This window comes from Protomyctophum bolini (genome assembly GCF_963924005.1).
Source record: "Protomyctophum bolini genome assembly, chromosome: 19".
Lineage (NCBI taxonomy): Eukaryota > Metazoa > Chordata > Actinopteri > Myctophiformes > Myctophidae > Protomyctophum > Protomyctophum bolini.
This window is the reverse complement of record NC_137880.1, coordinates 39601959-39617927: the sequence shown is the minus strand read 5'-3', so window position 1 is coordinate 39617927 and position 15969 is coordinate 39601959. Positions and strand designations below refer to the sequence as shown.

At 46.6% G+C, this 15969-nt stretch overlaps 1 protein-coding gene across 2 annotated transcripts; it reads right to left on the bottom strand.

Annotated features, from left to right (window-relative positions):
- Positions 1-3896: 3896 nt before the first annotated feature.
- gpatch2 (G patch domain containing 2) lies at positions 3897-15969 on the bottom strand. Of its 2 annotated transcripts, none has more exons than XM_080790243.1 (11): positions 15723-15969; positions 14173-14509; positions 12592-13042; positions 11761-11995; positions 9854-9918; positions 8861-9094; positions 6698-6821; positions 6248-6287; positions 5618-5682; positions 5019-5092; positions 3897-4096 (listed from the first exon to the last, which is right to left on the bottom strand). In XM_080790243.1, exons 1-11 carry the CDS (start codon positions 15758-15760, stop codon positions 3903-3905), a joined length of 1857 nt encoding a protein of 618 aa, XP_080646369.1. In that variant the 5' UTR covers positions 15761-15969; the 3' UTR covers positions 3897-3902. The 2 variants fall into 2 exon arrangements, 1 of the variants encoding a protein (XP_080646369.1); XR_013965822.1 differs by having other exon boundaries at positions 4041-4096; positions 6698-6808.

Sequence of the window (15969 nt, the reverse complement as noted above, 5' to 3'; positions counted from 1 at the left end):
CACCCCAGAGGGTCACTATAGTTCCACACTCACCCCAGAGGGGCCACTATAGTTCCACACTCACCCCAGATCGGCCACTATAGTTCCACACTCACCCCAGAGGGTCACTATAGTTCCACACTCACCCCAGAGGGGCCACTATAGTTCCACACTCACCCCAGAGGGGCCACTATAGTTCCACACTCACCCCAGAGGGGCCACTATAGTTCCACACTCATCCCAGAGGGGCCACTATAGTTCCACACTCACCCCAGAGGGGCCACTATAGTTCCACACTCACCCCAGAGGGGCCACTATAGTTCCACACTCACCCCAGAGGGGCCACTATAGTTCCACACTCACCCCAGAGGGGCCACTATAGTTCCACACTCACCCCAGAGGGGCCACTATAGTTCCACACTCACCCCAGAGGGGCCACTATAGTTCCACACTCACCCCAGAGGGGCCACTATAGTTCCACACTCACCCCAGAGGGGCCACTATAGTTCCACACTCACCCCAGAGGGGCCACTATAGTTCCACACTCACCCCAGAGGGGCCACTATAGTTCCACACTCATCCCAGAGGGCCACTATAGTTCCACACTCACCCCAGAGGGGCCACTATAGTTCCACACTCACCCCAGAGGGGCCACTATAGTTCCACACTCACCCCAGAGGGGCCACTATAGTTCCACACTAAGCGTCATTGGGAAAGGGATCAAATGCATACAAAGGGGAAATTCTTGCACAATAATTGCCATATTTTCTATAGTAAAATAATTGTACTTTTATTAAATTGCCTTGTTTATTCGTTCTATTTTCTGTAATAAATGGATTTAACACAACCTGCTGTTGTAGCTTTAGTTAGTATTTGTGTATGTAGGCCGTTTGTACTTTGGGCCGACCTATAGGCTTGTTTCCATAATGGTCCTCTGCAGTGGCGTGCACAAATACACTAGGGGGTGCTAGAGCACTTTTGGCAATGTGCTAAAAAAAACCCAAAGAGAGTTTTATTTTCTTTCTTAATTTGTGGTGTGTGGAACATGGTGACATTGATCAAATCTTGATAAAAAAACGCTTCTACTATATTATTTAGGCCCCCACAATCTAAAGCTATGTTTCTATGTCAGTGGTTCTTGGATAAAAAAATAAATAGCAGACCTACAAGCTCGTAGCGCACCACTCTGTGGCGCGCTATGAGCTTGTAGATCTGCTATTTTTCAATAGCTAATTTTCAATAGCTAATAGCACCTGTAATAAACATACAGGTGACTATATTAATAAACATAAGGGGAAATTCTTGCACAATATTTGCCATATGTTCTATAGTAAAATTGTACTTTTCTTAAATTGCCTTGTTTATTCGTTCTATTTTCTGTAATAAATGGATTTAACACTAAAGCTACTACCAATACTCATCATCCTCCTCCAATTTAGTGCAACAATATTGTACAAGACCTACAAGCTCACAACGGGCTGAGGCTTGACACATTGTGAGCTTGTAGATCTGCTATTTCTTTGCACACCGGCCACGGCTTTTTGCACCGGTCTGCACCTGGCCATCATTTGGTTACATACAGTTCCATGCAGTCATCTTCTTTTAGTATGGTAAACAATAAACATTGCAGGCAATGCATTTTGATTTAATTGTAAGAGGGAGCGTATCAACACACAGGTGTAAACAACTAACCACTACATGTTCTGATTGAGCAAGGGGAAGCAGCGGACAAATACATGATTTCATTATAAAATGGTAGGCCTACGTACCGGTAGATTTTCACCCAATGAAAATGTACACTTCACAGATTATAGGCCATTTGGAATTAGAACAATCGGTTAAAGATTGACCGAGAATAGCACGATTTAAATATCAACATTTTTGTTAGGTCTTTTACAGCACTATACTTGTGAGGACCTGGCTGGCGCACGCCGCACGCCGAAAATGGATGATCTACAAACTCACAAAGCGCTGTCATGCAACACTTGGAGCTTGTAGGTACACCGTACACGGATGACAAACATTTCACAGAATATATACCACTTAAAACAATTGGTTGTGCATATAGGCTGCATAGGCACTTGTGAAACTACAGTACAGCCTAGATTTATTCTATGGATGTGGAGGACTGGTGTTGAACTGTTGTGAGGTGATCTGAGATCTGCAAACTCAACACGGTGAACACGCATATAATAATATAAATGAGGGCTGAGGCTGATTAAGTTTGCGAATAACGGCCCATGGGCTTATATGGACCGAGGGCGGTTATTTGGAGGAGGCGGTTATTACGCAAAATGGTGTCAGAACCTGGGCCGTTATTAGGTAGTGGGCGGCTATTTGAGCATGGGCTGTTATTTGGTAATATACGGTATATATATATATATATATCTCAATCTCAACAATGATGAGTCTCTTCCTCCTGTGTGCAACAATGCCCAAAAACAGGCAGTGTAGCGTCAATAAAGCATAGAATAAAGAATGCTAGAATTATATTCGATTCCAAATGCAACCACGCTGCAGCACGTTGTGAGCTTGTAGATCTGTTATATTCCCCGCGGACCGGAACACATTAACACGTTAAATCCCAGGACCCTTGATGAATTCCAACACTTTTTTACAGGACTGTATTGTATTATTATTATTATTATTATTATTTTCAAATGTTAAAATACGTCCAGATATTTCATAAGCGTGTGTAAACCCTGACATATTGACCTCGTCTAGGAACGCGACTCAAAAGACCAAAACTAAATAAAAAAATTAAATGAAATGAAACGGATATTTTTATTTTTTAACCGTTTGAGGCAACATTTCTACACATTTCTGGAGAGCAGTGGCGTTGAGCTTAAAACTATACTTGAGTACCTTTAAAAAGTACTCCAGTAAGTGTAACTGAAGTACAAATGTCGACTGTCTGAGCAACCGTCACTTTGTGGTCAAGTAATAGAGCGCCGCAGTCCCTCCCCCTTTCAGAAAAACGAGTGGCCCAGGAAATCAAAACACAATGCATTCTCCCATCGGCACTTATAGGCATTTAATTTATTTAAAGACGGTTACGCCGCGGACAAAGCCAACTCGGATCGTGACAAATCATGACAATGAACACAATGTTTTGGGGCCGATCAAATCATTAGAAAGAAGAAAAGAAAGTCAGGATTCAAACATTATTTGTTTTGTTTTTCGTCTTATAAATTGTTTGATCGGCCCAAAACATTGTGTTCATTGTCATGATTTGTCACGATCCGAGTCTTTAAATAAATTAAATGCCTATAAGTGCCGATGGGAGAATGCATTGGGTTTTTATTTCCTGGGCCACTCGTTTTTCTGAAAGGGGGAGGGACTGCGACGCTCTATTGGGGTGTTAAAAAAAATCGATTTGAAATATAATTTATAATCCCCCACCAAAAAAAAAAAATGATTTATTTTTCTGCTTACAATTACCGTTTTCACCACATGGTGTTTGTGATATGAAATGTAAGCTTACTCTAATGACAGTAAACATCATGTCTTCAGTCATGTTCACGTTACTGTATAGTCAGTTCTATAGTCACTTTCAGATCAGCACAGCTCTATCGTATCGTATTGTAGTTAGGGTCGATTTGTTTGATATGTTGGACCAGCCCTGGTCCAACATGGAGGACATTGTCTCTGACCAGCCCTGGTCCAACATGGAGGACATTGTCTCTGACCAGCCCTGGTCCAACATGGAGGACATTGTCTCTGACCAGCCCTGGTCCAACATGGAGGACCAGCCCTGGTCCAACATGGAGGACATTGTCCAGCCCCTTCGTCCTCGGTTTTGGCACCGCTGTGGGTTTGGCGCAGATACCTTCCAGCCCTATAATCGCTGGTTTACGCATCCAGGTTCTGGGTCCAACTCCTCCTCCCCCCCCTCCCCCTCCCCCTCCCCCCCCTCCCCAGAGCTAGTTGAAGCCCAGTCCGGCCCCCTTGGGTCTCACGGCGGCCCGGATGGGCTCGGTGATGCCGCGGCCGTCGGGCCCCAGGCCCGTCCCGGGACTCCAGCCCATGTTTTGCAGCATGCGGCTGCCCAAGTTGCTGTCCGGGATGGGAGGGGGCGGGGCCGCCGCGCTCTCCGACAGCGGCACCGGCACTCCCCCTGGTGGTGAGAGACGGAGATTAACAACATTTAGACCCCGAGTTACAAAAACATTCACTTTGAAAGAATTATTATATTCAAAAGATTTGCGCCACATTTTTACGATTTTCTTTCAAAAATAGCAGACCTACAAGCTCGTAGCGCGCCACTCGGTGGCGCGCTACGAGCTTGTAGATCTGCTATTTTTCAATAGCTAAATTATAACATAATGTTTAAAACACAAAAAGGGGTTCTCACCCATCGAGTATTCAAACATAATATGGGCCACATTTTCACCATTTTTCAAAAAATAGCAGACGTACAAGCTCGTAGCGCGGCACTCGGTGGCGCGCTACGAGCTTGTAGGTCTGATATTTGTCAATAGCTAAAGGACAACATAATGCTTTAAAACACCAGAATGGGTTAACAGTTATCATCATCATCACCATACTATAATTCAGTCAATGTCTGTCTGTGTGTCTGTGTGTCTGTCTGTCTGTCTGTCTGTGTCAGAAACACCGCCATATCTCCTCACCACCTGCACCAATCGCTCCCACTTTTCACACAGGCATTAACATGGAGGTCTTAACGAAGCCCTTTTTCCAATTTAACAAATTATTATAAATTAGTAATGAATTTATTAGTGTATTTAAAAAAAGCGAAAACGCACCCAGGGCACAGTACCCCCCCCCGGCCACAAGGGGGGGGGGGGGGGTACTGCGCCCGTCACAACGGGTAAGGGCTAGTTATTTGAACTATGACGAAAAAAAACGAAATCTTCCGTCGACTTATTACCCCTTTTGGGTCGCAGACGAAAACAAAATGCCTAAAACTAAGCCACGATGACTAAAACTGCGACTAAAATAAACTGACAACGTCGTCAACTATGGGTAACAGCTTCATAATTGTGAGGTCAAAGGTCAGAGGTCAGAGGTCAGTTTACCTGCTGGGGTCACAGCTTTCCGTCTCCGCTTGACGTCACCTGTACTCAGAGAGCCCAGATGACCGCTGGTCTGTCTGCAACACACACACACACACACACACACACACACACACACACACACACACACACACACACACACACACACACACACACACACACACACACACACACACGCACGCGCACGCGCACACACACACACACACACACACAGGTGACCGTCAGTGTTGTCTTTGTCGACTAAGACGAAAAATGTTCGTCAACTAAATGAAAACTAAATGAAAACTAAGACTAAATATACTGACAATTTTGTCAACAGATAAAAACTAGACTAAAATGTTAGGAAGGGACTAGTGGACAAAGAGATCCAGTATAAGTCATTTTACACTTTATTGCATGCTAAAAAATAGCAGATCTACAAGCTCACAGCGCAATGCAGTGTGAGCTTGTAGATCTGCTATTTTCAGATCTGCTATTTTTTACCCATTGCGACGGCATCAAGGCCCACCAAAATACATTCCAGTCGACTAAATCAACTGCAGATTTAGTCGACTAAACACACACTGACCGCTGGGGTCTCTCTCTCTCTCTCTCTCTCTCACCTGTTGGCTGTCTTCATTGAGCAGCCTCTCCTGTGGCCTCGGTCTGTCCGTGAGTCCCAGTGCAACTGAATGAGAGAGACACCGAGAGAGAGAGAGACAGAGAGAGAGAGAGAGACAGAGACAGAGAGAGAGAGAGAGAGAGAGAGAGAGAGACAGAGAGAGAGATACAGAGAGACAGATACAGAGAGAGAAGGATAAATAAATGGTAAATGGCTAAACTGTGCATTTATATAAATAGCGCTTTAATCCAATGTACTCGGCATCGGCGAACACACACATTGTGGGATCGGGAACATCCCTGATGTAACCGTTGATGTGCTCGGAGTGCTCCAGAACTGGTTAAACTGTCCGAGTTGCTCCAGTGCCTGAAGATATTTGTAGAATCTGGTTGACGGGTTAAAAGGGATAGTTTGTGGAGGTTGGATATTTTGCTTGGTTTTGTTGTGTCTCCATAAGGACCCACTGGTGGGTCGTGGGTTCTGGTTTTGTTGTGTCTCCATAAGGAACAAACGAACAAACGAACAAATTAACGAACAAACGAACGAACGAATGAACGAACAAACGATCGAACGAACAAACGAACAAACAAACGAACAAAAGAACAAATGAATGAATCCAGGTGCATCTCACCTGCCCGTGGTCTCTCCTGGAGGCTGGACTGAACCAGGGTCTGTCGGGAAGACGAGAGAGTAATTAAGAGAGTAATTAAGGAGACGAGAGAGTAATCAAGAGAGTAATTAAGACATTCTGGTGTTTCTTCGAGCATTATGTTATGTTTTAGCTGTTGAAAAATAGCAGATCTACAAGCTCGTTAGATCGGCTATTTTTTTTTTAAATGTGGCGCAAATCTTTGAATACATGCTTTCACACAGAGGGCGTTTTTAACTCAAATATTTGCTTCTGGGGGGGGGGGGGGAGGGGGGAGGAGGGTCCCTGGAACCGCATATTTTCAGATGGGGGTCAGCGGGCATTTACATATAATCTTGGGGACATGAAATAGTTTGAGAACCACTGACATAGAAACAGATTTGCACCATTTGTGTGTGTGTGTGTGTGTGTGTGTGTGTGTGTGCCACTCACTCTCGGGGGTCCTGGGACTGTCGCCCCAGTCTGTCGTTGAAGCCCGGGGGTCCCGCGGACCCCTGGAGGGTCCCGTCAGAGTTCTGCTGGTTCCCATGGAGACGACCCAGTCTGCTCTGGAACCCTGAGGACACAGAGTCAACACATAGCAGATCTACAAGCTCTCTGGAACCCTGAGGACACAGAGTCAACACATAGCAGATCTACAAGCTCTCTGGAGCCCTGGAGGACATAGAGTCAACACATAGCAGATCTACAAGCTCTATGGAACCCTGAGGACATAGAGTCAACACATAGCAGATCTACAAGCTCTCTGGAGCCCTGGAGGACATAGAGTCAACACATAGCAGATCTACAAGCTCTATGGAACCCTGAGGACACAGAGTCAACACATAGCAGATCTACAAGCTCTATGGAACCCTGAGGACACAGAGTCAACACATAGCAGATCTACAAGCTCTATGGAACCCTGAGGACACAGAGTCAACACATAGCAGATCTACAAGCTCTATGGAACCCTGAGGACACAGAGTCAACACATAGCAGATCTACAAGCTCTATGGAACCCTGAGGACACAGAGTCAACACATAGCAGATCTACAAGCTCTATGGAACCCTGAGGACACAGAGTCAACACATAGCAGATCTACAAGCTCTATGGAACCCTGAGGACACAGAGTCAACACATAGCAGATCTACAAGCTCTCTGGAACCCTGAGGACACAGAGTCAACACATAGCAGATCTACAAGCTCTGTGGAACCCTGAGGACACAGAGTCAACACATAGCAGATCTACAAGCTCTATGGAACCCTGAGGACACAGAGTCAACACATAGCAGATCTACAAGCTCTGTGGAACCCTGAGGACACAGAGTCAACACATAGCAGATCTACAAGCTCTGTGGAACCCTGAGGACACAGAGTCAACACATAGCAGATCTACAAGCTCTGTGGAACCCTGAGGACACAGAGTCAACACATAGCAGATCTACAAGCTCTGTGGAACCCTGAGGACATAGAGTCAACACATAGCAGATCTACAAGCTCTATGGAACCCTGGAGGACATAGAGTCAACACATAGCAGATCTACAAGCTCTGTGGAACCCTGGAGGACACAGAGTCAACACATAGCAGATCTACAAGCTCTCTGGAGCCCTGGAGGACACAGAGTCAACACATAGCAGATCTACAAGCTCTCTGGAGCCCTGGAGGACACAGAGTCAACACATAGCAGATCTACAAGCTCTCTGGAGCCCTGGAGGACACAGAGTCAACACATAGCAGATCTACAAGCTCTCTGGAGCCCTGGAGGACACAGAGTCAACACATAGCAGATCTACAAGCTCTCTGGAGCCCTGGAGGACACAGAGTCAACACATAGCAGATCTACAAGCTCTATGGAGCCCTGGAGGACACAGAGTCAACACATAGCAGATCTACAAGCTCTGTGGAACCCTGAGGACACAGAGTCAACACATAGCAGATCTACAAGCTCTCTGGAACCCTGAGGACACAGAGTCAACACATAGCAGATCAAACATAACCTCATGTTTCTATATCAGTGGTTCTCACAGGGTTAAACCTCATGTTTCTATATCAGTGGTTCTCACAGGGTTAAAACCTCATGTTTCTATATCATTGGTTCTCACAGGGTTAAAACCCTATATTTTTATATCAGTGGTTCTCACAGGGTTAAACCTCATGTTTCGATATCAGTGGTTCTCACAGGGTTAAAACCATATGTTCACTGACTGTGTGTGCACTGTCTGCACTCTGCAGAGCGCTGCGAGAGACCTTTTTTTTCCTTCCTTTCCTGATGGTGCGTTCAACGCGCCTCGGAAAAACACAGAATAGTGTGAAATACAACATGAAGAAACCGGTGCAACCATGGATTTTTACCGATGCCGGCACTCCGCCAACGATGCATCGAGAATGATGTCACCCGTCAATTGTATCCGATACGCAGTGACTGAACCGATGCAGTCGCATCGATAGATACGCATCGATTATTTTCCACATGCCTAGTGTGCCCTGTGTGTGTGTGTGCGGTGCGTGCCGTGCGTGCGCGCTGTGCATGCGTGTGTGTGTGTGTGCGTGTGTGTGTGTGTGTGTGTGTGTGTGCGTGTGTGTGCGTGTGTGTGTGTGCCTGCGTGCAGCCTACCTCTCTGTGCCGAGGGGCTCATGAGGGGGAAGGATCCGGTCAGAATGCTGTTGAACACGGGGTCCACCAGCTCTAGGTCCCCCTCCTCCTCCCCTCCTCCTCTCTCCCACCAGGGGACCACCCCGGGCACGCCGCACGCCGGCCCGGGACCCCCGCACGACCCCCCCGGACCCCCCCCGCACAGCCCCCCCGGATCGCCACCATCGTAGAACCAGTCGCTCTGCTCGTCGTCACCTGGGGGGGGAATTAAACAACTTCAGTGCACTGTGCCTACACACTGTGCCTACACATGTCTCAGGTTCAGGTTAATTTATTTGTTTGTCCCCGTGGGGCGATTTGGTTTACAGCAAGGCATAACACAGGCAGGTAACATGAAACACAAAAACACAGTAAAAAAGGCACATAATACACATAGAACATTTAAAACAGGATGGCAGTTCAAGGTATCAGTGTAACATTATAATTCATAACTTTTCCAGAAAGTTGTATAAAAAATGAATACAATTAATACAAATACAATTTACCTCCCTCTATCGGCATTTAGAGCCTTGATAGCTACAGGCACGAAGGAGAACTTATACCTGTTGCTTTTGGCCCCTGGGACTTTTAGGCGAATGCCAGAGGGAAGCAGCTTGAACTCAGAGCTGAGGGGACGGGAGATGTCCGTACAAATGGACGTGGCTTTCTTAAGCACCTGGTTTTTAAAAACTTGGTCTAGACTACTGAAATTAACTCCGGCAATCTTTGAAGCCGTTCTCACAATCCTACCAAGGTGGTTTTTGTCCTTTACATTTAGGTTTCCATACCAACATGTCTCTGTCTACACATGTGTAGGCACAATGCAAGGAATGAATGCATTCGCCACGTATCCGAAGGGAGTCTGATCCAATCACTTTTAGATTTTCTCCCAGTTTAATCCTGAGTTTAAGTTTAAAGAGTTAAGAGTTAGTGATTACGATACCTTAAAGAGTTAAGAGTTAGTGATTACGATACCTTGTCTGCCCTCATCGTTGGTGTACAGTCCTCCGTCGCTGCTGTTGCTCACGCTGGAGGTCTCGCTGGACGAGGAGAAGACGAGAACAACAGGACAGAAGACGAGAACAACAGGACAGAAGACGAGAACAACAGGACAGAAGACGAGAACAACAGGACAGAAGACGAGAACAACAGGACAGAAGACGAGAACAACAGGACAGAAGACGAGAACAACAGGACAGAAGACCAGAACAACAGGAAGGACAGGCGGTTATTAGGGATGGATCTCTGCAATGTTTTATTGACCACGAGCACAGTCTCGATCAGGCTTATGGAGCTGTCGAGCATGTTCTACTGTTTTAATGTTCTTATCGAGGCCTCTATATATTTTTTTTTTATCCCACGATTTTGTAACCCATTTTTCACCCCTGCCTGTGTCAATCATCTAATGTGATCCTGGGCTCTACACACCCTCCACCAACCTAGTCCCCATATATGGGGGACAAGGGGAGACCAACCTAGTCCCCATATATGGGGGACAAGGGGAGACCAACCTAGTCCCCATATATGGGGGACAAGGGGAGAGCAACGGACTTGAACTCATGCTTCCTTCATGCCTGAGTGCCCAAGTTGCTCCTTTACACCTGACAGGGGGGAGTTTCCCTGGTTGGACGTATAGCGCGTGGAAGGAACACGTTATTCCAACCAGTTCCTTATCGAGGCCTCTGTCGAGCATGTTCTACTGTTTTAATGTTCTTCTTATCAACCCTCTGTCGAGCAACTTCCTTTTCCCTCTCAATAAAAGCTACAGGATACGAGAGCTTTTATTGAGAGGGAAAAGGAAGTTGTTCCGCCGCCTGTTGTTCCTGTCTGGCGACTACAAAACAATACTACACAACATGACGTAACGATATATCATCCGCTCCCGACAGGATCATACAGACTTTTGAAACAGAGACCTGCAGGCTTTCCTCCGAGGTGGTGGAAATAAAGCCTGGTGAGGCCAGGTTACCTTAACCCATTCTGACCGGGAACCCGTTTTGGTGTTAGCATCATGTTATGCTTTAGCTATTGAAAAATAGCAGATCTACAAGCTCATAGCGCGCCACCGAGTGGCGCGCTATGAGCTTGTAGGTCTGATATTTTTGAAAAATCGAAGAGCGACTGACATTTTTAGAATCTGATCTCAGGTCAGAATGGGTTCATCAGACCAGTGTGTGTCCAGTGGAAACCTCGTATGAATCTGATCTCAGGTCAGAATGGGTTAAAGGCGCAGTGAAACGGAAATGGTGAACAATATGAAAATGGTGTTTCCACATGAAACACCGGTCTGAAGTTTCTGAACCAATCAGGCGATGGGACGGTAGCTAGGGACGGTAGCTATGCTATGCGCTACAGCGTGGTATGTGTTTGTTTACAAATCAGACGGTCGCCCAGCACAACCAGTTTACTGTTATGTGGCTTATTTCTACCCTATAATGTTTTCAGAAACATATTTTAGCGTGATGATTAAGTTGAAACAGAGTAATACACTGTCTGAATGTTATCTTGAATGGAAATAAAAACGGAGTAATCTGTAATCAGAAGCAGCTGTGTTGCATGGATGCGCAGACATGGGGAATTAAACAGGTGAGCTTCATTTTTATTGGCCTTTATCGATGTGTATCTCTACACGTCATCACGCAGCACGTTTTCGTTTTAATAAATAAATAATACAATCGTTTTTATGGACCTTTGATATAAAAACACACAGAAATGAGAATTTTCCCATTTTTTTGGCATCCATTGTTAGGTATGCCCATATGATGACCACGGATATGGTCTAAAAGTGTGAAAAACGTCTTTTTCATTTCACTGCGCCTTTAAACCGGACTATGACCAACCAGGCCTTTTAGGAGTAAGATAGATATGAAGAAAAAAAGCACCTGTCACTCATGTCCTCGTCTGAGCCCCTCTCGGGACCCTCCTCCACCAGCTCCATCTTGTCTGGGCAGAGGAGGGGGTCCTCCATCTTCTCTTGGCAGAGGAGGAGGGGGTCCTCGCTGCTCTCCACCACCACACCTTCGTCCGTCGCCTCCATCAGCCTGTGAGACGCCATCTTCCTCTTCTTTAAACGCTTCTTCCCCCCTCCTCCTCCTCCTCCATGGACTAGGACTGTCACTATCAAATAAAATCAAGTCAAGTCAAGTCAACCTTCATTTGTATAGCACATTGGTTCCCAGGGGTCCTTGAGGGAGTTCCAGGGGGTCCCCAGCTGCATGATAGTTTGGACCTTGACATGTCGACCTTGACATGAAAAGGTTTGGGAACCACTGCGCTAAAAACACACACAAAAACTAGGGATGCACCGAAAGGGAAATTCTTGGACGAAACCGAATACCGAATATAGGAAACAGTTGGCCCGAAAACCAAACACTGAATATCCGGATATGATTAATATTATATATTTTTTCCTACCATTGCTGTCATGGCCCGTACCTTAAAGCTACCTGATTTACGGAAAAATACATTATTCCGCTAAACTTAACTTAAATAATAATCACTATTATGGGTCCATAATACATTTATTCAGCTCTTTTGAATGCATTAATTGCATACACTATTCTGTGGTATATTTTCAGCCTATTCGGGGCCGAAACCGAAAAGGCCGAAATTGAATTTTTAGCCATTTTCTGCCGAATATTTTCTGTTTGGCCGAATATTCGGTGCATCACTAAAGAAAACCCAAAATGTTCCGAGACAATGCCTGCCCTCACCTCCTCCTCCTCCTCCTCCACAGAGCTCCATGGCCACGCCCTCGGCTGTGCCCCCCGCCCCCCCTCTGCAGTCCGCGAGGGCCACGGGGAGGAGGGGGGCTTTGGGGGGGACGGGAGGAGGGGGCCCCAGCAGGGTCTCGTCGTCGACCCCCTCCTCGGGGGGGTCCACGGCCATGCGCTTGACCTTGCGACGGCGCCGGAGGCTGCGCGTCCCCTCCGCCGCCAGGTGGGGGGGGTGGTGGGGGAGGTGCTCGTCGGGCCAGAGGAGGGGCCGCTTGCCGCCGCCCCCCCCGGCCTCGTTGGCACCGCTCATGGGGGGAGGGGCGCGGCGCTTGGGGCCCGGCTGCAGCTGATGATGATGATGATGATGATGGTCGTCAGAGTCGCTGTTGTTGTTGTCGTCGCCTCGCCGGGCGTGGCTGTTGGAGCCCGAGACGCCGCCGCGGTAGTCCTGGTGGGAGAGAAACCAGAACGCCGTTAAACCGTTTCTGTCCGTAGCACGGCTCCACACGTCCTAGGGAACCCAATCCACGCGCACAAAGAACGCGTCACTGTGTAGACGTCCTATAGAGCGGGGCAGTCCCTCCCCCTTTCAGAACAACGAACGGCCCAGGAAATGAAGCCCCATGCATTCTCCCATCGGCACTTTCTTATTTAATTTATTTAAAGACGGTTACGCCACGGACAAAGCCAACTCGGATCGTGACAAATCATGACAATGAACACAATGTTTGGGGCCGATCAAATAATTTATAAGACGAAAAACAAAACAAATAGTGTTGTCTCCTGACTTTCTTTTCTTCTTTCTAATGATTTGATCGGCCCCAAAACATTGTGTTCATTGTCATGATTTGTCACGATCCGAGTTGGCTTTGTCCGCGGCGTAACCGTCTTTAAATAAATTAAATAAGAAAGTGCCGATGGGAGAATGCATGGGGTTTCATTTCCTGGGCCGTTCGTTGTTCTGAAAGGGGGAGGGACTGCCCCGCTCTATAGCGCGTCCTCAGTGATATCACTGTGTAGTAGGGCTGACCTAAAAAAATCGATTAATCGATGTTCAATCGATAAGCACGGGAATTGATTTTTAAATTTTAAATCGAATAGTCATAAAAAAAAGAGCGGCCGCTTTTGGTCCACGAGCCATGCTCGCACCTCGCAGCACCTCGCAACGCCGCCTCCCCGCTCCCCCTCACTCGTGGTAACAAGGAAGTCAACAAGAACAGCTGCAGCCTGCAGTCATGCCGCCACAAAAGAAATCTAAAGTGTGGTTGCATTTTAGAATATGCCAAGACAACAAAGAACAAGTAGTGTGTCAAATATGTGACAAGAAATTGGCGTAAACGAAACGTGCTTCGGAGGCGAAACATAATACCCCATGGCTAATGTAAGGTTAGATTGTTATCATTATGTTATCATTATCTTGAAATTAAACGGGTTGAGAAATAGACGACTAGAGCCGTCTCATGGGGGTCCCTGGCATATCTTTTCAAATGTGGGGGGGGGGGGGGGGGTCTCCATTTGGGGGTCCTCTACATGAGAAAACATTGAGGGGAACCACGTTGGGCTTTAATTTATACTGACCTTGTGCTCCTCGGCGCTGGACTCGGAACCCTCGCTGAGGTGCCCCCCCGCCGGCCCCCCCTCCCCACCGGCGGCCCCCACCCCCCCCTCCCAGGGCGTGGGGGGGTGATGGGGGGGGTTGTTGTTGTCGTTGCGGCGCTTGCGTCCGCGCCTCTTGCGGGCCTGCCTCTTCAGCAGGTACCCCAGGTGGTCCGCGGGCCCTCCGGGGGGGGCGTGGTGGTGGTGGTGGTGGTGGTCCCCCCCTCCCCCTCCCCCTCCTCGCGCAGCCTGCTCAGAGCTCTCCTCCAGCGCCGACACAAGGTCGTGGACCAGCTCGTCCATCGTGCGGCCAAAGTGCCTGTGGACGTCGCAAAGTACAACAAGGAACCCTCAGAGTCGTCGTGCAGTAAAACAACATGACAGACAGACAGACAGACAGACAGACAGACAGACAGACAGACAGACAGACAGCAAAAAGCATGGGAATACATCACATAAAAACATTTATCATGAAACATGCGTAAGCTAAGAAAGTAACAGTGGAATATCTATATAATGAAACTATAAACTATACATATATACCACTATGCTATACATATGTACTATGACGTGCTATGACTACATACAATGCAATTATAGTGCTGTAATAAGATGTGAACGATAAATTAAGGACAATTGTAGGACAAAATAACAATTATTATAGCTACATTCTCAATTCATGTGTAAACTTCTTGTAAGTTAAGTAATGCAGAAGTTTAAGGAAAATGTAACTCTTGAGAGAGCGTGACATGAGACCAAATGGACCCGGGCCGTACAGGTCCGTTTGGTCGTCCACTCGTTCTCTAATTCTGCAAACTGTTAATAAATACTTCAATCAATCAAAATAAATAATTAAATCAATCAATCAATCAATCAATCCACCCTTACATGCTGTCATCTCTGTATTGACCTGTACTTTCATGAACTGTAGTCATTCTACAAACTGTTTATAACATTATAACAATCAATCAATAATGAATCAATAATTCAGGTCACCCTACTGGCTATAGCAGTTAGCCTGTTAGCTCACAGGCTGCTGATGTCAACAAAAACATTGGTGAGTGTGTGTGTGTGTGTGTGTTACTTCCACTCCACCACCACATCTCAGAGGCAACCTTTGTAGCTACTTGTACTACAGTGTGTGTGTGTGTGTGTGTGTGTGTGTGTGTTTGATTGAAATGTTATTAACAGTTTGCAGAATTACAGTACATTTCAAGCACAACTCAATACATTGACTGTTGACTTTGAGTGGACGACACAATTAAGCATTACACTTGTTTACAAGAGGGTCCACCTTGTTCAATTCATCAAAACGTGTGTGTGTGTGTGTGTGTGTGTGTGTGTGTGTGTGTGTGTGTGTGTTATGATTTCAAGCACAACTCAATACAAATACTGTTAACTTTGAGTGGACGACCAAATTAAGCATTACACTTGTTTACAAGAGGGTCCACCTTGTTCAATTCATCAAAACGTGACTGTGTGTGTGTGTGTGTGTGTGTGTGTGTGTGTGTGTGTGTGTGTGTGTGACTCACTCTTTGCCGATGCTTTTTAGATGCGCTGCGCGGAACATCAAAGAAGAGCGTCTAAACACAACACGCACGCAACAACACCACCACGCACACACACCATGGTGACACACACGCACACACGCACACACAACTACCAACACGTCAACAACACGCACACCATGGTCACACGCACGCACACACAACTACTGTACCAACACAACAACAACAACCCTCTGTGACAACAACACGTTAGCTTTGGCATTAGCAGCTA

Excerpts from the sequence above, each read along its gene's own strand:
- gpatch2 (XM_080790243.1), bottom strand. The coding sequence starts at position 15,760 with ATGTTCCGCGCAGCGCATCTAAAAAGCATCGGCAAAGA. Across the intron at positions 14,510-15,722 it reads CTAAAAAGCATCGGCAAAGA|GCACTTTGGCCGCACGATGG; the intron begins GTGAGTCACACA and ends CGACGTCCACAG. Across the intron at positions 6,288-6,697 it reads CAGTCCCAGGACCCCCGAGA|ACCCTGGTTCAGTCCAGCCT; the intron begins GTGAGTGGCACA and ends TCTTCCCGACAG.